The sequence below is a fragment of the Symphodus melops genome (genome assembly GCF_947650265.1).
Source record: "Symphodus melops genome assembly, chromosome: 6".
Classification (NCBI taxonomy): Eukaryota; Metazoa; Chordata; class Actinopteri; order Labriformes; family Labridae; genus Symphodus; species Symphodus melops.
The window spans coordinates 10,332,135-10,353,639 of record NC_136696.1 but is presented as its reverse complement, the minus strand read 5'-3'; the positions used below and the strand labels follow the sequence as shown (position 1 = coordinate 10,353,639).

The 21,505-nt window shown below is 38.8% G+C and overlaps 2 protein-coding genes across 3 annotated transcripts; one reads left to right on the top strand and one right to left on the bottom strand.

The window, feature by feature from the left end:
* The first annotated feature begins 139 nt into the window (after window positions 1-139).
* utp4 (UTP4 small subunit processome component) lies at window positions 140-7,609 on the top strand. Of its 2 annotated transcripts, none has more exons than XM_079345690.1 (17): window positions 140-329; window positions 501-660; window positions 838-1,026; window positions 1,167-1,251; window positions 1,574-1,663; window positions 1,756-1,967; window positions 2,039-2,210; window positions 3,391-3,482; window positions 3,636-3,732; window positions 3,841-3,905; window positions 4,135-4,251; window positions 4,375-4,531; window positions 4,686-4,792; window positions 4,911-5,006; window positions 5,839-6,024; window positions 6,145-6,255; window positions 7,356-7,609. In XM_079345690.1, the coding sequence occupies exons 2-17, from the start codon at window positions 502-504 to the stop codon at window positions 7,470-7,472; spliced, it is 2,052 nt and encodes a 683-aa protein (XP_079201816.1). In that variant the 5' UTR covers window positions 140-329; window position 501; the 3' UTR covers window positions 7,473-7,609. The 2 variants fall into 2 exon arrangements, with proteins under 2 accessions (XP_079201816.1, XP_079201815.1); XM_079345689.1 differs by having other exon boundaries at window positions 497-660.
* Window positions 7,610-10,568: 2,959 nt separating this feature from the next.
* Window positions 10,569-12,846, bottom strand: il17c (interleukin 17c). Its single transcript, XM_079346348.1, has 3 exons — window positions 12,694-12,846; window positions 12,391-12,611; window positions 10,569-11,421 (listed from the first exon to the last, which is right to left on the bottom strand). Exons 1-3 carry the CDS (start codon window positions 12,706-12,708, stop codon window positions 11,157-11,159), a joined length of 501 nt encoding a protein of 166 aa, XP_079202474.1. The 5' UTR covers window positions 12,709-12,846; the 3' UTR covers window positions 10,569-11,156.
* Window positions 12,847-21,505: the final 8,659 nt, after the last annotated feature.

Here is a 21,505-nt window from a genome sequence, read left to right as displayed (position 1 = left end):
GCAACTAATGTTCAGACGCGTTACCGCCACCAGAGGCTGGGTCGTGAGGCGCCTCTGTGTCAGAAGAAATGCGAGAACTATATATTTTTTATCTTTAAAAACTTTTATTTGAAAAAGGAATTAAATAATAAGGCTTTATATTTTCCTTTCGAATGCCTAAAAAAACAGTGTAAGATTTCCTGTGCTGTTTTATTGATGACGTGTTTCCGTTTACTTTAGCGTGTTGGTGTTATTCACTTCCGGATCATAGGTTCCCAACGTGGCTTCTGATGTTTTCCAGCGTGTGGAGTTGATAGATAAGAAAGTGAAGACACCTTGGGTAATAACAGGTATGTGATTTTATACAGTTTAACTGCTTTTTAATTTAAACAAATAATTGAAAACATTTTGTCATCTGCAGTGTGAAGTTTGTGAAGTTTTGATTTGCGTAGCGGACATCCGCAGTATTTTGATGCGCTCTTCCCAGCATTAAAAACATCATTGTTTATATTTTAAGCCAGAATGGGCGAGTTTAAGGTGCACCGTGTGCGGTTCTTCGACTACATGCCCTGTGCCATCAGCTCCATGGCCTTTAACATGCACACTGAGCGGCTGGCTCTGGCCCGGGCTGATGGAGCTCTGGAGATCTTCTGCTTTGCTGACAACTATTTTCAAGAGAAGGTAAGGGCTCAGATGATCAATGTCCATGTTGGCATTTCAAAAATAACAATCATTTTAAGTTGCATCCTCCTTGAATAACCTTCTGCAGATAGAGACAGTGAGCTGCTCGGTTTGTCAGTGAAGTTGTAAACAGTATTGTTTCAGAGATGAGATGATCCTCCACATGTTGGTTCACAGGTCATTCCAGGGCAGGACGGCAGGGCTATTGAGGCTCTGTGTTGGGTGGGTCCCCGTCTGTTCAGTGCTGGTTTGAATGGAGAGATCACAGAGTATGACCTGGAGAACCTGAGACCCCGGTACACAGTGGAGGCCTATGGAGGACCAATCTGGACCATCAGCAGCAACAGTCAGGGAACTCTTCTAGCGGTAAGCCAACACCTGGAACACATATTCTGTGTCTTGTGCTGAAACTATTCCAGCCAGGCTAATGTTGTCTTGGCAAGCATTTCAGAGATTAGTCTTGTGGTCTCGAGCTTTGCTTGTTAAGTTGATCATTTCTGTTGCAGGTGGGTTGTGAGGATGGGACTGTGAAGATGTTTGAAATACTGGAGGAGAGAATTCAGTTTCAAAGAAACCTGGACAGGCAGAAAGGTAAGAAAAAAAAAAAACTTATTTTAGAAACAAAATTAGTACTCTTCCTTTTTTAAACCAAACTTTGGAGGGTGTTATAGTTTTGGTATCATATAGCAGTTTTTAAATTGGTAAATAAGTAAAAGTACAATCTAAAGAGCAATTTTAAAGACTCCTGCTTCATGTGTGATTTATGATGGTCAGAAAGGATAACAAGCAACATTGTAATTAACTTGCCTTCTTCTAAGATATGTGAACAGTACTTTGTTATGGGTGCGTGACGGTGGACCTTGCTTGTGACTGTAACTTTCAGTGTTTATTTTTGTATGATTTCATTTTATAGGTCGTATTATATCTCTCTCCTGGCATCCCTCTGGTACACTTATTGCTGCAGGCATGATGGACATGATCAGAATTTTTAACGTTGAGACAGGTAACCAGATGCAACTCACTTCTGAAAATATTTGCACATTTAAATCTTCCATTTGAAGAGTGGCAGCTAAGTTAAGTGTCTGCCAATCTCAGGCCACGCCACACACAGGCTGCTGGTGGAGAGAGGCGTCGGAGCATCCAAGAGCAAAGAGGTGGTGGTATGGAGCATCGCGTTCCTGTCTGACCACACCATCATTAGCGGCGACTCTGCAGGAAAGGTCCAGATCTGGGACGGCTTCACAGGGACTCTGGTCAGAACTCACCTTGTCACCAAGTGGGATGTTCTGGCTCTGTCTGTCTCACAGGTAATTTTGGAAGCATTACAGGTCCTTTCAGCGGAGCCCGGCTGTTCTTAAATCTTCTGAATATGTTACAGGATGAAAGCAGTCTGGTCGCGGGGACATCAGAGGGAACAGTCATCCAGTTTCAGTTCCTTTCTTCCACTGTGGACCAGCAGGATAAAGAGTGGATCAGAACGAGGACCTTCAAAAACCACTCGCATGATGTGAGGGCGCTCGTCCACACGGACACTGCAGTGGTTTCTGGAGGTCAGTGTTACACATACAGTTGTTTATTAATAATATCTTAAAGGAGAACTATGTTAGATCCCTACTGAATTCAATCATAGGGTGATCTTACTATGTAATCAGACAGTCAGGAAACAAACTCTGTTCGAGGGCTGGCTCCTCCGGCAACAAAGCAGCACCCAGTTTGTTCGCCCTCTGAGTTTTGAATCTTCTCCAGAATGGTCTGTATTTGTTTTGACCAGAGAAGATCTGCGTTTTTAAGGCATCCCATCACAGCTGTTTTAGACGTCCCTCAGTGTGCTCCGCAAACATCAACACAAATAACAACACAAATTTGGACAAATAAACTGGTTCTTGTATAATTTAATCTAGGCATGGCAAGTTTTATTTATATAGCGCTGTTCAGACACGAGGCAATTCACAGTGCTTTACAGACATAAAAACAGAAATACATTCAAACACAGCTTAAGGAAAGAGTGCAACAGAAATTAAGAAAGCAGTGCAAAGAAAGATTTACATCATTAAAAGACAGAGAAGCATGTTAAAGTAAAATCTAACTGAGCAAAAAAAAGCCTCTGCATTTTTTCAGAAGGTCCACGAGCAGAAATGTGGTAAAATTAGGATAAATGTTGGAGATGCTTTTGAAAAATGGAGGTTAAAACGCAGAAAGGTTTCAAGAATAATGCAGAGCTGCTTAAATACTGAAGCTTCAGTGTCTATAAGTGTCTCAGCACCTATTGCCTAGTAGGATTATATATACAAGGATTTTGTGTACAAGTTAGTGCTTAAATGTGTGTTTTTGTGTGACTTGGCTGTATGATATGGGCTACAGTTTGAATATAGCCTTCCCTCTCAGGTTAAGTTGTAAATGATTGACGTGTCAGTCATATGTCACAGTGTTCATAGAAAGTACATGATAAAGACATTCTCATCATTAATAAATCTTTACTTTAGAAAACCTACATCAACCAATGCATAATACTGATGTGATTCTCGGTCTTTGGACATACTGTGAGGCTGCCAGTCAAAGTCAGACTTTTCTCTACTGCTTGAATCTTTCAATACAGACTCTGTATTATTATTTTTTTTACAGTGTCAGAATCCCAAGAACTTGTTTTCTACAATAATCCATCAAAGTCTCCTTTTGAATTTGTTGTATGACTGGAGGATGATAAAGCTTTCGTCTGTATTATCCTGTCAGGTATGGATACCCAGCTGGTTGTGCGACCCCTGCTGGACAAGGTGGAGAAGAACACTCAGGAGTCAGCTCTGCGTAAAATAGCATTCCCACATGTGAGTTCATATTTACTTGGGGAAAACAATCATCCCAGTACATTTGGATAAGTGCTGAAAAAAAAACTAGTTCTAATAGTTTGACGGGTAATGGTAATGTTGCTATGACAACAAGCTCAACTCTTGTGTTCTTCTTATCTGTACTCCATATAGAGAAACCTGGTGTGCTGTGCAAAGAAAGCAGGACTGCTGCTCTTCCAGTTCCCCGAACATTTAGAGGTGTGGAGAGTCGGGGAGAGCGATGGACACGGTGAGGTCAAAACACACACACACACACACACACACACACACACACACACACACACACACACACACACACACAGTAATAACTGTTCCAGTGGATACTGTGTGTTAACAGGAAAGCCTGGTGACAGTCTGCCTGTGAAGAGGAAGCCAGAGAAACTGATCCAGCTGAAGACAAAGGTGGGTTTTGATGCCTTCCTTCCATGTCTGGTTTTAAATCAGACATTTTCTTCTGTCAGTCACATTTTAGTCACTGACAAAAAGTTCAAACAAGGTCTGACATCAGTGGAGGTTGAGATATGTAGCCAAACTGGAAGTTTAAAAAAACAGCAGGTGATGTTGTCTTATCAGCTTTCTTGAAATGATGTCAATAACTGCATTACATCACAGCGTGTGCTGACTGTTGCAGGGGGAGGATCATATCTGCTGCAGCGCTTTGTCTCCATGCGGAGGCTGGCTGGCTTACTCTACAGTCTCCAGTGTCCGCCTGTACAGATTACAGTACAACAACATCAGTATCACAAAGGTGAGCCCGTTTGGATCTGTACTGCATGCCGATATGTTTGTATTCCATTGTGTAACCCTGACATGACAGGCTGTGTGTGTAGGAACATGAAGAAGCTCATCCCTCTTGTCTTCCTCTCTTCAGGTCTCCAGATTACCTAAAGAGCTTCGCTGGGCTCATCAGCTCTGCTTCTCCTCAGACTCCTCCAAACTCTTTGCCTCCTCCGCTCACTCTACTGTCATTGTTGTCACCTTAAACCAACTGGAGTGCAAATACCTTCAAACCCTCAAACCAAAGTCAGGTGAGTCTAGGACACTTGTTTTATTCTGACCTAAATTGAAAATTAGCAATGGCACCATTTGTGCCGAAGCGTAAATACAGCATGCACTACCTGACCCATCATCCTGCAGCTTTCATTTTGCTCCATGCGTAAGGAATCTTTGTGTGCTTTCCAGGCTCCCGACAGCCAGTCCACCGGCTGTTTGCAAGTGAAGATGGGAAATGGCTCGCGTCCGCAAACACAGACTGTGAGGTTCACGTCTACAACCTTCAAAAATTAAAGGTGAAATGGAACAGAGTTATTTTTCCTGCGTATATATTTTAAACTTCATCTGTTGGTTCGATTCTTTAATGATTTAAAGCACCAACAGTAAGTTGTGTTTGTCTTCCTATGTTTACAGCTTCATTGTACAGTTCCAGTGTACAACTCCTGCCCCACCGCCATAGCCATCAACCCAGTGACGAGCAACCTGGTGGTGGCACATGCCGACCAGCAGGTACACACAATGTTAGACTGCTCACCGCATCCTCCGCCTCAAAGGAAAAGACAAACACAAGATTGATGGAGAATTGCAGATTCCTGTGTGATCAGCTTTGTAACAGACTATCATGGCTGCATGGTCATCCTCAGATCAAGTGAAAGTGCTGACAGGATCAGATTACTGTTTGAGTCACAGGTGTCAAACTCCAGTCCTCGAGTGCTGGCTTCCTCAGACTTTTAGACGTCTCCCTGCTCTAACACACCTGCTTTAAACCAATGTGTTGTCATCAAGCTCTGCAGAAGCCTGATAACGAGTCACTCATTGGATTCAGCTGCGTTCAAGCAGGGAGACATCTAACAGTCTGAGGAAGCCGGCCCTCCAGGACTGGAGTTTGACACCCCTGCATTAAGTGAACCAAACGGAGACAGGTCTCTCAAAGCCACACTTTACCCCTGCGAGTAAGGGAGAAGCTTATCTACCCACTTCCTCAGTTAGTTTTCAAGTGTTGTTGTGCGCTAATTGAACTTTGTGTCGAATCCAAACTAATTACAACACAGATGTTGCACAATTACACAAAACGTGTCCTATCAAGTCAGCAGCAGAGCAGTAACTGTAAAAGTGCTTCTGAGTGGTCAATAGACTAGAAAAAACACTATACAAGCTCAATTCCATTTACCCTCAAGAATCACATTGCAGCTTTTATTTCTGTGTCACAGATGTAGTTGTAGGGCCAAAGTTTAAAAAAAAATAATACAGAATTTCCCTTGACGTTTCTTAATGCTCACTCGGAGATGGATTGTCTCTGGATCTGATGACAGTGTGTGTTTTCTGCTGTATGTGTTGGCAGATCTTTGAGTACTCTCTGGTGCAGAAAGAGTACACGGAGTGGAGCCGGAAGTTGCAGAAACAAGGACTGCACTCCCTGTGGTTGGAGAGGGACACACTCATCACCAACATCAGCTTCAATCCAAAAAACCCAGCTCACATCATCCTGCACGACATGTTCATGTTCTGCGTCGTCGATCAAAGTCTGGTACGTACCCAGGAAGAGTATACCTGCTCTGATTTAATATCAGAATGCTGCCGGATGTTCTAAATGCTTCAATTATAACTGTGTGTGTGTGTGTGTGTGTGTGTTCTTTTTCACGTGCAGCCACTTCCTGAAGCAAAGACTGTCCTCTACAATCAAATGACTCTGAGGAGTCTTCCTGAGCCAGAGAGGATACGACACAGCCATGCCTTTAAGATATGCAAGAATTTTCAGGTACCATCGTTGAGTAAACGGGCGTGTTCAATATCAAGTGCAGGCGGTACATTGGTGGTGTATGTAGTTAAAGGAAGAGTCAGGAGCATTGCTTGTTACAACATTCAAACTGGGCTCCTCCTCCAGGACTCATCACCACACTCACTGCAGGACTTATATGTATGTTTACTTCTGTCACGGAAGTATGCCACCGCACTCCAGCACATGCTTAGCACAGGTATTTGGCACCTGTCTGTTCAGCAGAAAGAAGGCCAACTCTACTTCCTTGAGTGAAAGCCAACCGTAAGCCGATCGTTGTTTAGGAACAAGCTTTATCCACATGCTGTTTCACCTCACTATGGTTTACTTATTTTCTTTTAATCATAATCGCCTGATTTGAAAAAATAAATAAATATATCACAATCCAGGCAGAGGACAGGGTCTCTGAAGACACATTCACTACCACACACGTGAGGAGGCCCCTAAGTGATTACTGAGTGGCGTTATTTTGAAAGAAAAAGCTACCGACTATCTTTAAGGTAATGGTGAGCCAATGGAATAGGATTCAAGAAGTCAATTTAGAGTTACAGCGGAATGTGTTTTCAGGCTATCAGATGCTATAATGCTTAAAAATCCTGAACCATCGTGCAACTGTGGAAAATTCATGTCTGAAAATATTTTCATCTTCCGTTCGAGAGCGAGGGAGAGGTACACACATGTCGTTCTCTTAAAGATTCTACAATACATTATTAATGGGACTATTTTCTCCTTTCCATAATGGATTTTGTGCCATTTATACAAATGTTGAATTCATTTGTAGCGATGCACTGTTTTGTTTGCTATCATCATTAGTAAATGATTAGAAATCAGTTCTTTAGTGCTGAACAGCAGCATCTGTAAATGATGGCAGTTAACTGTCATTAGTTGTAAAGGCTGTATGGGCATTTGTGGGAAACACTTTTGTGACAGTAATGCTGTCAACTTCCATCCAAACATCGGGTGTGTTGTAAACTAGCATTTTAAATGTGATCCAATCTTGTGTTGTTCACGCTACACTGATGGATTTATTTCAAACAACATTGTATTAACTGATGCTCTAATGGTTCCATTTGTTTCTACAGCACCTCCTGTGTGTGACTGTACTGGAGGACCACTCTCTGGTTGTGGTGGAACGCCCCCTGCTGGAGATAATGTCTCAGCTGCCTGCACCTGTCCGGCAGAAGAAGTTTGCTACATAAGTGAAATGTCCGAAAAAAAATGGATCACTTTCATAGATCACTGTAACCCCTGATATCTGAACTAATTTTTAACAAATATCAATGTGTCTCCACTTTGTACAAAAAAAACTTTGATTAAAAAATACATCATAAATAGATCTATTAACTGTCATTCCTGTTTGACTGAATCTATTATCTGTTTGTGAAATCAAGCTGCCAGTGAAGGAAAAAAGCAGATGTGAATTCAAAGAAGGTTATTGTTAGGTTCATTTTCTAAGCTGAATTCAAAGGTGTCTGAGGCTTCTGTATGAGCAGCCCATGCTTCATTATACAGTGAAGTACCCTAGAGCGAGGTTGTCAAAACTAGATTTGCACATATTTAATAAAATAAACATTAAAACAATTGTGAAGTTTATACAAAAGTCCATTGGTAAAAATTGGTGTGTAGACATATTCTCCAAAGAACAACAGAAAGGAAAAATGTACGTTAATATTTGAAAGCAGTGTGCGGGTAAACTAAAACAAATGACGAGTGGTAGCCTACGTTCCTTCATAAGTATGCTCTGTACTCCCATAGACTATTTTACTGGAATAAAGTAACCAAGCAACGTCAATTGTTTAATGAGATGCTTACCAACTCGCCTACTCGTCAGAACGTGGTCATGTAACCTACCGTATTCCGTTTATCAAAGACTAATTTTATTACTTTAAAAGTATGCACTATTGCTTTTGCATACTTTGCATTCTAAATGCGTTGTAAACCTCTCCATTAAGTTTTGTATTTGTTTCTGTTGATTGCTTCAGCTATACAGAGAACTAGCTGCACTTTTACCCCTGTGGGCAAATTCAAGTCAAAGTGCCTTTTATGTGTCTGATACTATAATTGAAAGGATTTCTACAGAGACAGACATTTTAAAGCAAAGTCTCTTGAATCCAGAAGCAGCAGCTCAATCACTCAGCATGAGTTTGTGACGCTGCCTCGATCAATTAGTTAACTTTTGTTTCACTAATTTACCTGGAAGAGCTTGTTTGGTAGAGATACATTACAAACAGCAGAGGGCACTGTTGTGTTACGTCATCTGAATCCATACTTTTGGAGGGAAGTTGTCAACGCTGTCAGAGAGAGGTGATTAATTTCAAAAATAATGTTTGGATGCCAAAACAGGAAGGGCATCCAGAAAATGTAAAGTGTCAAGGTTTCTCCTTTTCCTACCTGCTCTCCGCTGTTTCCCTTTGTTCCACTACTTTGTTTTCTTTATGACCTTAACTATATTGAAGTTCATCTGTGTATATTGTCAGAAAACAGATCTGATCTCTTATGGCCCTTCATCAACTCCTCATTTGGACAAGTTGATAGGGCTCCAGTCGGCTCAGTTCATGGTTGGGTCCACTTGCATGTGTTGATCAGAATGTCCTGTTATGTGAATTCACATTTTAAGGGTGCTTCAGTTTAGGAAATTCCTTTTTACGAGTAGTTAAAGTTTAATTAATCATGTTTACACTGCTTTGAAGCCAGTACATAACTGTGCCATGTGTGTTGCCCATTTGGTGCAGTGAATCAATAACGTCGTAAAGTGTTATCTCAAGACATTTCAGATAAAGGACTTTACTTTTTGTCTGCTAACGTTACAAAAGAGCAGGTAAAAAGACCATGCTCATAGAATTGAAATGTATTTTTTCTTATTCTTTATCCTTAGTAGCCTATATTATTCTTTACATTATTGTGTAATGAGAAGGACATATACGTTTTGTTATTGGGGCTTTTTATGCCCCTATCGCCACTGGCGCCATCATTGTGGTTAAAAACAAAATACAAAGTATGCACCATTTAGTTGTTATAAAAAATGAAATTAATACTTTAATAAAGAGGTATAACTTTTGTGTTTTACGGATGCCTGCCTTGGAGAGATTTTATTGATGACACATTTCATCACTGTACCCCCTATATGTAATAATGGCTTTACTGTTCCTTGATTACCGTATGATTGTGAATTGTTAGTCAGTTGATGTCATTCTCACTCAGCTCAGCAGCAACAACTACTTCCACTATCTAACCAGCACACAAAGCTTAGCTGGATTTGAATGTGTAGTTAAATAACCACGAAGAAGGAACAACATGGAGATATGAATGCGATATCAGTGATGGAGGACAACTTCTCTCTTTTGCTTTAGTCTGTGGGGAGTTTTATTTATTTATTTTGTCTCTCAGGGAACTTCCTAAGCTGGTTAATAAACACAAGTGGAAAAATACAATAGTTTGTTTACTTGGTCTGCATCAGTCAAGTTTGAACAAAACAGCTCTGATAGAGTAACACTTATTCTGAAGAAATAAAAACATAAACATGGCAGCTTTTAACAGTTGTTATGGAAAATTTTACTCCATGTGTACTACGAAGGTCTCACAGAATCTGTCATATGAAATGTATCTGAAATGTCTTAGAATACTACATGCACAGCATATTGGGTGTTTTGTTTCCCATCAGTTTGTTCCCTTTATTCTGTTTCTCACACTCTGTACATGTGGGAAGAGTCACCCAGGCTCTTTCTCACTGGACTCCATCTCCTTCTCAGCCTTGGGAGATGGTAAATAGTCATGTAGTCTCTTTTCTCACACTAGGGGATAGATGGCGCCCTGCCAGGTGGGCAGTGTCTCTATGTGGCGTGATGGGGAAGTGATCTGTGTAATGTGATGGAAATGTATAAGTTTTCATGTTTGCCTTTACTCGGGGCCTCTTTCTCTCCTCACCGTGTGAGAGAGGGGTCTTCAAACACTTATCTTGCCTTCGAATAAATGTTCGTTGAGACCAGATCGATCTTGGGGTTCCTTTTTGAATAGATCTTCTCACTCTTTATTTTCACTCTTTGGTAATGGAAAAAATTCCACAACACAGTGCTGATATCCATTTTAATGTCACCTGAGCTCCCCAAAATCAACATGTCAGAATTCAAACTTCAAAATCAAGGCTACAAAAGAGGGTTTTAATGCTAAAGGGAGATGCAAGTTTACTAAAGAGAAAATTATCCAATAAACCAAAACCTATTGATGTTAGTGAACCTTTTTTAGGATTGTTTTCCAGCATTTTCAAAAGAAAAGTCTGCAGAAAGACGCTGAGAATGTTTATCCTTTAAAATCTGTTCTTTATTTTGTTTCCATAAAGGTGAACTCTTGAGTTTCTGTAAGACTTATAAAGTCCTACTGGGAGGAACCACACAATATCACAAATAAATAAATAACAAGTCTTCTTCATCTTACAATTCTTTCCAGATGCAAAACAAACTAAATAAATAGTTAATTAATAAAATATTATTAGCAGTTAAATTATAACTTCTTAAAACTATACAATAGCTATTCTTAGCGATGACAGGGCCATCAATATATAAAAAACGAGTAACATACCCGTTTACATGAGCTGCACTATGCAGAGCTGTAACAAAGTTCTGATAAAAAGCACACAGGGCCTATAAAGACCTAAAAAACAATATAGATTATCATATGATGATTTGACAATAAATTGGCCCGTAAAGACAGGCAGATGTGACCTGGATTTATGAAGCCTTATTAATGATCTCAGTAGTGCATTCTGTGGTTTGATTTCCAGCAAATCGCCTGCTGACTTTGCCTGCTCACTTATCACATTGTGACACTCCCTGAGCTAACCTCGTGTTGCATTTTAAAACAAACACATCCTTAAGTCCTGCAGTGTGTCAATATGACAGATTGGGTCTGGCACAGGTACAGCCAACAGCCACCTTCACATAAACAGTCTTTAAAGAGTATGTCTGCGGATTATCTTGGCAAACCTCCTTCTTCAGAAATGTCTTGCTCTGCACAATGGGAACTGAGTTGTAGTCATCAGTCATTATTAGTCTCTTCTTTGCTTCTGGGTTGGTATCCATCAAGATGCACCCATCGCACAGACACTCAGCCTCGTAGTAAGTGGATGGAAAGTGATCGTTATTTGTTCGAATTCTGGAGAAAAAAAAGAGCAGATTATTAAAATCAGGAATGGAGTTGTTCTGAGATTTTTGACATGTAATACAATTGTGATTTTCTGAAATCATAACTGATAACTACTTTCTAAAACTATAACTAATAAAAGTTATTTGTAGATAGTTAATACGTCAAATATTTGTTTGATGCACGATAACACAAAAAGAACATCTCAAGCAGCAGCACACCATCATCTCCCATGATGCAGGTCGACTGCTTTTAAAATGTCAACAAACAAAAGTCTATGGGCCTTGCAGAGAGCAATGTAACAGCTCCTTTTCTGATTTTTTCTAGAGAGCAGTTTCATTCTCGGACCAAAAGGTCTGACTTTAAAAAGAAAAACATCTGAGCCAGTCAGTGGCGAATACAAGCACTTCAGGTGGATCTACTTTGACTGAGTGGCATGTCTTTCAGAAAACTGTCAGCTATTCACTGGGCAGTTCTAAAAGTGTTGTAGTCTACCTATTAGTTATATGTAAAAACCAGTCATTACATCGATTAAAGTCATTTCTCACTGCTAAATGACATTTGCTATTGGATGTGCACTTTAACAGAAAAAAATTCAGATTACATATTTACATAAGCAAAACTACATTTCTGTTGGGCAGTGGGCCCATCAGTGTTCTTACCCTCTAGCCATTTACTGACACAAAGATTTATGCAAACTCAAAGTCAAGATAGATTTTAGGAGACTGTGCAAGTATAGATTGAATAGAATGATAAGTATAGATTATCATTTCTCCTTTTTTTTAAAATAATTTTTACATGATATATTGGGGTATTAGTTAATTCATCCATGTATGCAGTGGGTGTGATGTTAACAGCAGATTTAAATGTATTATACTTGAGCCCAGTTTTCAACAGGAGGGATTTCATGCAGTAAATTCACTTTTACATTAGTTGATCATTAAATAATTAAAGCATAGTGTAAAGGACGGTGCTACTTACACTACTCTCCAGGGGGACAGGGACCTTCCGCTAATATTTTTAGGCGGATTATTAAGGTACAGCTCCACGGGGCAGGAGTCAGGTGTCTCTGTCATGTCTGACGGCTTCAACGGCTGCTGGAAAGACTTCCTCAGCCTCCTGTACGCTGCCTCTTCCAGTTCACTCTCATTGAAGCATTGGGAGGTAAACACGGGCACGATGAACAGTCCAAAGATGAGAATCTGGGGAGGAGCAGAGAGTCAGCTGGAGTGATGCAAAGTGATGAGAGAGCAGTTTGCCATTTCTGTCTGACTGTTTACTTACCTTTTTGACGTCCATTTCTTTTTCTTTTTTCTTTCGCTCTGTTGAAAGGATCTGCTTTGATTTGGCTGTCCATCATGCTCACACGCCGACTTTTATTCGGGCGAGTTTGTGGGGAAAATCCGCATGAGGAAATGGAAACGCTTCCTCTTTGCCTCATAGGTTGGCAGGTATAGGTGTGAGAGGCCACGTGTGTGTGTGTTGTCATAGGAATGCATCAGAGCCGCTCAGAGGAAGGAATTTTCTACCTACACAGACTAACGATCACACTGGTGTGCAGTCAGGCAAAAATGATTGATTATCAAACTGGAGAGCTCACAGTCTACACCAACAGGGACCAAAAATATATATTTTTTTGTAATTCAACTAACAGATCAATAATTGCCATCACGGTGCTATGTTTTGTCTTTTATCTTTCATTGCAGGAGAGGAATTTATTGGCCAAGTGATTTAACAGAAAAATCACAGCCATAGCGTACCTTAAAGTTTGACATTGTTAATGTGCAATAGGCTAGGCCTACATATTTCTGTTAGAGCACCTCCCTTTGTATGAGAAAAATGTCATGACTTTAGAGAGCTGGATAAGTTTATGTTACATATAGCTAAGGAAAGAAGACGTCAGGTCTTAATATCCTATAGGCTATATACCTTTGCATGCGAGTTTAAGTGTGTGTGCGTGAGTTGAAAATAAAACATGATTGATGTCATCAGAGTGTTGTCGTTTTAAATTCAGACATTCATTTTGAACCTGTCTTTTAGTTGAGTTGAATATTTACTCCATCCATGCATGTCAACTCGTCGGCAAATGCAGGGATATACCCTTTTACTTCATATTCTTTGGTGTTTCCTCTTTGTAAACTGATGACATTTACAACAGCGTCCCCCAGTTCCTTTTTTAAAAATTTTTTTTATTGTAGGCTCCCATTACTGAGTATTTCTCTAATCACAAAGCCAATATACATTCAACACTATGTGTACAATATAGAAAGTCCTAAGCCACTAAAGTCTGATCAAGTGATTGATTGATTGGTTGGTTGGTTGATTGATTGAGAAGGGCCCCTGGTATTGTATGCTGGTTTGCGCAAGGAGGAAATGCTATTAAAGTCCTGTAGGGGGCTGTCTGGTTAAGACATTCAGTAGGAGCCTTCAGCAGAAAAACAAAACAAAAACACTTTTTCTCAACACTCAAAGACACTTATCAAAGAAGAAGAAGAAGAAGAAGGAGGAGGAGGAGAAGAAGAAGAAGAAGAAGAAGAAGAAGAAGAAGAAGAAGAAGAAGATAAGGAAGAAGAAGAAGAAGAAGAAGAAGAAGAAGAAGAAGAAGATAAGGAAGAAGAAGAAGAAGAACAACAACAACAACAACAACAACAATAATAATGATAATAATACTACTACTACTAATAATAATAATATCAATGGAACCATTACAAAGAACACATAGTTCAAGAGAAGCATAAAGAGAACAGTTCGTCAGTGGTTGCAGGTGATGTAGTTGTTGGTTGATGACAAGGGAACACATATTTAAAATGTTTACATTTTTGGGGTGTGAGATTGCTATTTTTCGATATTCATACAACAATTTATTATTAATTCCCAGTGGAAAGTGATCGTTATTTGTTCGAATTCTGGAGAAAAAAAAGAGCAGATTATTAAAATCAGGAATGGAGTTGTTCTGAGATTTTTGACATATAATACAATTGTGATTTTCTGAAATCCTAACTGATAACTACTTTCTAAATCTATAACTAATAAAAGTTATTTGTCGTGTTGATGCACGATAACACAAAAAGAACATCTCAAGCAGCAGCACACCATCATCTCCCATGATGCAGGTCGACTGCTTTTAAAATGTCAACAAACAAAAGTCTATGGGCGGAGCAGTTTGCCATTTCTCATTTTTTGTATGTACACATCAAATTGTAAATGTAAGACATGTTAGATGCTAGAGGTTGTTTCGTTTTAGGACACACAGACGGATTGACTTTATTTTAAAACACATCAAAAAAAGATTGTATTCGTTTATTCCAAAGATCTCAAGTTTCACTAAGCATGATCTTTTCTTAATAACACAGTTTCAACTGAGACTATGAGCCATTTGATACACAAATAAGAACTGGATTATAATGACTCATAAGAAAAATCTCTCTCTCTCTTTAAAGAAAATATGTGTAAGACAAGTTTGTCAACTCTTTTGTTATACAGGAATCACAGATCAGAGGAGGGCTCCGAGCCAAAAATAGACTCAATTGTTAATATTTTTCTTTCAACTTGTCCCACATTTTCTGCCAGGAGAATTTCCCAAAGATCATTGTGTCTGTTAAACTGCCAAGTTTGCACGAAGGAGATCAAGTGGCAGCTATTTATAGCAAACCTTTGTGATTTGCAGTGCAGTTTCACTGAGACATAAGAAATTCTCAGTGAAACGTATTCTCAATGTCACTGAGAATAATGCATACGATAAGTCTCAGTGAATGTCCCAATACAGTTTATTGTCAGTCCAATGTCCAATGTTAAAGCTGATGTGGAGTTTGTTGCAGGTTATAACACAGACTGACATTGGCATGATGTCTCCTTATTGAATATGTTTAGATTCTTACCTCTAAAATGTGTAACACACACATACACACACACACACACACACACACTCTCTCTCTCTCTCTCTCTCTCTCTCTCTCTCTCCTTGAATCCAACTAGCAGGATGACTTGTTATTGTTTTGGTTAATCTAATAAAGCAGAAAACTGGCAGCTCAAACAATTGCATACTAGCTGATGTGCAACATACAGCAGACAAAGTTTGTTTACAAGTGAGGAATTTAGAAATTTAAGAGACTAAAAAACGTTATCTTCAGGAGTAGGTGGTGACCCAAAAAGAGGTAAAACATAATTTTCCGTATTGACCTTTATTGGGTAAAAACAGCCTCTTCTCAATAAAATTATGAAGTCGTTCTTGTCACGCATCGACTGAATAGCCACCTCACCCCACTTCCCTCAGGACGGAGTTACAGAGCACTGAGGGGCAGAAGGGTTCACCTGATCCCTGCTGTTATAGCTGCCTCAAACAAAAGGCCTCGCTGAACAGACCAGAGTCGGAGCTTTTGATTGGTGCGTAACTCCGTTTGCTCTTTACACAGTTTTGTGCATGTATTGTTGTTTGGTGGGAATTGTCTGTTGGAAAGGAATGGGGCTGTGAAAAGGATTTTCTCCATGGGGACAACAAAGTCTAAAGTCTGCTGTTTATAGTATATAGGAAGTATTTATACCGTGAAGATAAATGAATGAACATTATATTTTACAATTTAGTCTGAAAATGTGTTAATGTAAACCATCTTTTCATAATGTTGAAGGTTTCTTCTTCATTGGTCCATGTCACAACCTCCCACTAAGTTTAATCAAATTGAAAAAGTAATTTTTCCGTAATTGTGCTGTCAATAAACAAAAGGATCAACTGGAAACCAAGAAGCAATATTTTAAAAATTGCCTATTTGGCCCTGACTTGAAATGTTAAAAAACATAGCTGCAAAGTTTGTAACATAGTTGGTAACATAGTTTTCATAATGCATCAGATTCATTACTATATTCACAGATGCAGAGGTGAGCCTTCCCTGTGTCCATAATTGTTATCATTTGAGGCTTTAACAGTAAAATAAGTCTTAAATTAAATCAGGGTTGCAGCCTGTAAGTGAGACACTATTGCATTTCTAGCCCCTGCTGTTCTTCCTCTTACCTTCTGACTTATCGCAACCAGCAAAAACTCCAGTTTGCCAGATTAAAGATGTTCATAGAGCTGTGAGGAACTGTTGTATCATGTTGTTCTATTGTTGAATCAGTTACTTTGTGAACTCTGCACAGTTCAGTGCTGAGGGACATTTCGTGAATACAAATCTATCAAGAGGTCAACAGGAGCATGTTTGGGGGCATTTACACATAAATTTCCCTTTGAGTGTGCTCTACAGTGTAACGCTCTGCAGAAGTAAACAAAAGCATCTTGCATTTCAGAGGAGGGAAGTAATAAAGTGCAAATACGTTATTACTGTACCACAGTCAAGTTTTTAGAGAATCCACAAACTTGATTTGCACTTTCTTATTTGGATGACATTTTACATATACTAACCCACATTTTAAAATACATTGTCTGTTATCTCAATACATGCATTGAGGGTGCATTGTTTGGCTTTTTCTTATCATGGTGCACCACTTTACCAACATTGAAACAAATGTCAACCTGAGTCAACAATAAACAGAAAAGAAGATACATTGACATATTTATGAATGATTTATAGTTTTTTGTGCTGAGCTGTGTGCACTGATGCTCTTTTAAACAACTGAAGTTCTTATTGGATAAATAAAGATAATTGAAGTTTATCTTTGACCGTTTAAACTTTTTGGCCAAAAACCCTGATTCCAACAATCCCAATTGAACCAGCAAAGTTTTCTTGTACTCATAAATTCAATGGTTAATGGTTAAAATATGCAATTTTAGATTCTTCAACTAGTTTGACCCCTCATAGACTGCTTAAGTGGTGAACATTTTCAAGGATTGCTCTCACAGATTTTCCTCCAGGAGTTGGATTTAAATCTTTGTATAAGTTTTACAAGGCATCTTTATGAACACATGAAGAAATCTATTGGTAAGGAATACTATTACTACTATTTTGCTTAATCAACAGCTTGATATACTGGCTTGCCAGCATTAAAAGGATGTGACACAACATTTGCATCAGTTGCAGATTAGCCAATGTCTTCCATTCATTTCGCAAAGAAACATAGTTTAAGAAGGGGGGAAATTTAAACTGTACCATGTAAAACCATTCACCTGAATCTAAATATCTGGTATTTTCTCTTGATGAATTTATGAGTATAGGGAAACTATGCAGGTTCAGCTGGGACTGCTGGGATCAGGGTCTTTAGTCAAAAAGTTTAAACGATCAAAGATAAAGTTTAAATAACTTTATTTATCTGTTAGGAACTTCCCTTGTAAAAGAGCATCAGTACACACACAGATCAGCACAAAAAAACCCACACAAACAGTTGGCTGTATGTGATCTTTGGTATTTTATGTACTTGTAACTCTAAGGGGTCCGTGACACTGTGATGTTTAAATAAGCAGCACAGCAATAAGGAATAAAAGGAAGAGGAAGAGCAGACTCACGATGAGACTCAGAGCTGCATGATGTCTTTAAAACAGTCATACGTTTTCTGCTACTTTGGTGTCAAGGGGACAATAGTTGAACTCATGCATCTGTAAGAATGATTCATATCAGAGTAAGAATGATTCATATCAGACTGTTGAATGGTTATTTTGATATGTCAGAAACTGTGGTCAATAGAAAAGTTTTCCTTTGGAATGGATCAGACTTTTGTCTAGAAAGTCAAATCACAGTACATAAACAGTAATTAATATGCATGTAGTATGGACATGATTAGAATAAAAAAGGGTTGAAAGATATCTTGTGAAAGCCAAAATACAAACATATTTATAATTCAAGGATTATTAAGCTTCTGGACTTTATGTTATTTACTTTACAAAGACAGAGGTTTTTGGATCTCCCAATGAGTGGACAACTTCAGTGTCAATTACAGGTACAATCCAGGGGATGGCCAGGGGTGGCCATGGCCTTCCCAGATATCTGTTTGGGCAGCCCAGTGGCCACCCTAAGATCCTTAGCATTGATTGACTATTTGCTTTGTTGGATACAGGAGTTTTTACTACTTGGGCTGTATTTGATGAATAGTATTGTTTACCCTTTCTATCTGCACTATCATGTGTTACATGTCATGCAATTATTACAATGTGAACTGGAAAGAACAAACAAAAGGACCATGTTTAATTCATATAAAGAGAAAGTCATCTATTTATGTGTCCACATAAAATTGGAAAATAAAACCAAAACCAATTTAAGAAAAGTTGAGAATGAATTAACTTTTCTTCTTTGTTACTATTTCAGAATACCTTTGACACATGGAACGTTTATCCATATTGCAGAGATGGTTTGATGGGATGATGGCCACTGAATGTTTTTCTTTAATTGGAATGCTTCAATGTTATTTTCCTAAAGTTTGAGAAAATACTGTACATCAGTTAGATGTAATACTTCAATTCAATTCCTTGTATGCTGCTACTTTGGTTTCAGGTCTCTTAATGGTATGGTATCTTAATCACTTCATCTCATCTAAGCTTCATCATTGGTTCACCATCCAAAACACTCAGGAAATGGTCCAAAACTCTGCTGCTCATCTTCTCGCTCTCAGTGACCATATCACTTCATAACCTCCCCGCTCCCCGCACTCTCAGGTAGTCTGACGCAAACTTCCTGTCCCTCCCTCCAGGACAAACCATCATTCCTGGGATGACCGGGCCTTCTCCATGCTGCTCCCACCCTCTGGCTCTCACTCCCAAAAAACATTAGACCCCCCCCTCCCCACAATCACTTCCTTCAAGAAACCCCTAAAAACTCACCTCTCCTACAACGCCTACAACCTCGAACAATCTCAACTTTCATCCTCCTTCTATTAAATTATTTCTTTATTGTATAGTTGTCTCTTTTTGTTGTTCTTGTTAAGTGTTCTTGAGTATTCAGAAAAGTGCTGTATAAGTCAAATTTATTATTATTATTATTATTATTATTGTCATTAAGATCAGGGAGGCAGACAAACTCTGTACTTCAAAGAACAGAATTAAAACATCCTTTTTGATCAAGCTTAAACAGCAGTTAGAGTTGGTGCATATGGACCAGCTCCTGGTTATGTTGCTATAGGCTTTAGAGTACCAGGGGAACTGGCACTTTGAGCTCCTGTCTTTCTCTCTCTCTCTCTGTGTATTCACATAATCCCTTTCTGTATGTCTTAGTCTCTAACCACATATTTTCTTGGGGGCTTTGGAGCTCTCGGGTCTTGTAGTTTCCTCTGGTTTGTTGGTAGGGATAGCCCGCTGCTATCGGAAACTCTGCACACAGTTTCAGAATCATTGATTGGGAATCATTAATAGGCAGAAGTATTTGTATAAACTGTGACTCAAAAACTTGTAATGGTTAATATCCCATCTATTTATGTACCAGTAAAGTAAATGTGTTCCCACGGATAAACAAATGACTTCAGCGAGGATGGAACGCTCGCTCTCCCAGTGATGTTCAAACTTTCTGCTTGGGGAGATGATGCAAATTAATAGTTCCCCAGAGGCTGCAGTTTTTAAAGGAACTCCACGACGTATTCCCAAAACACATTATTTACGAACTGTATATTCTTTGGCTTTGAATGATAAACTAAAAATAAAACCACACATTTAGGATTGAATGACCACATGGAAGAATAATAAGACACTAGTTGTAACTTACATTCTTATGTCTTTAAATAGATTAAAATGTTGTGCTTCTGGAAATCACTTGTTCATCATTAGTCCCATACAGCAAGTCTTTTACCGCTTCTTCTGTTTGAAACGATTTCATCTGTAGTGAGCACAACTATTCTGTATTTGTAAAATCACAGTGCATAAATAGTAATTAATATGCATGTAGTATGGAAATGATTAGAATAAAAAAGGTTGAAAGATATCTTGAGAAAGAAAAATACTAACATTTATAATTCAAGGATTATTAAAGCTTCTGGATTTTATTTTGTATACTTAAAGACAGAGGATCGTCTGTTATCTTATCTCTTTCATTTGCTGTTTTGGGAAAGCCAAAATACTTCCACACCTCAGATTTAAAAGGTGGGTCCTGAATTTCAAAATCTTGCTCTGCAGCTGCTGACGCTCACGATATTACGGATGAATTTTTCTGAGTTCCAATGAGAACCTTTGAATTGATTCATCACCAATAACCTTTACATATCTAATTGTTAGCTTCCCTTAAAAGCAGACTCCATGCCAGCGTGATCTCCAATATTTTAAATTGCATGAAAAATCACATCAGCATCCTAATGGCGTTCATGTTTAACAGGTACTGTGTATTTATTGTTTACCTGCCCTGAACTGGTTTTATCGAGACTGACCCAAAAGTTTAACAAACCATTACAGTTATATTTGAGGTAGGTTCTGGTTTTCGGCTGGATCACTAAAATGACCTGAGAATACAATAATGTCTCCGTCAGTGTTTGTTAATAAAAATATTCAAGCCCATCTTAATGTCAATTATTTTTAACTCATCCTTAATATACATTTTGTTTTAGAATTTATAAACAGCCAAGTGGCTCATTAAGTTTCTATACAGAGTAAAGAAAATACAAGTGACTCAACTTCTCTTTATCAAAATAGTTTATTTAGAAGGCTTTTGTCACAAAAGCAGGACAAATCTTGTGTCTAAATGTCCCCGTTCAATCTCTCGTACTCCTCAAACTAAAAATATCACACAAATAAAACATCGGTTGATCACTTGAGAAGAGCTTAGAAGAAAACAAAATGCTGTAGATTAAAAAAAAAAGAAGAAGAAGCAATACTTCACATCACTGTTGTCTATAATCTTACACGTGAAAGAATCTGATGATTGGCTATTTTTTATACAAAGTGTGACAGTGAATACTGCCCCTAACACCAAACGCAGACAAGTCATTGTTGGCTCATGTTGACTAAAAGGGGCTGAAGATGAATGCTCAAGAATTTGTGGACAAACAAATAAGCATTGTGAAGGCTGTCTGTAACCTGTAGAGCTGACTCCACATAGAGGAAAACAAAAGAAAACGTGTGGGAGAACAAAGACGATAGAAGGGTCCAGATTTAGGATACTCGCGGTGTATAAATTTGTAATGTGTTACACAACATGAGAAGGTGCTTCCTTTTGGATGAACAGTGTGGAAGCAAGTGAACAAGGGCACCTTAATAACC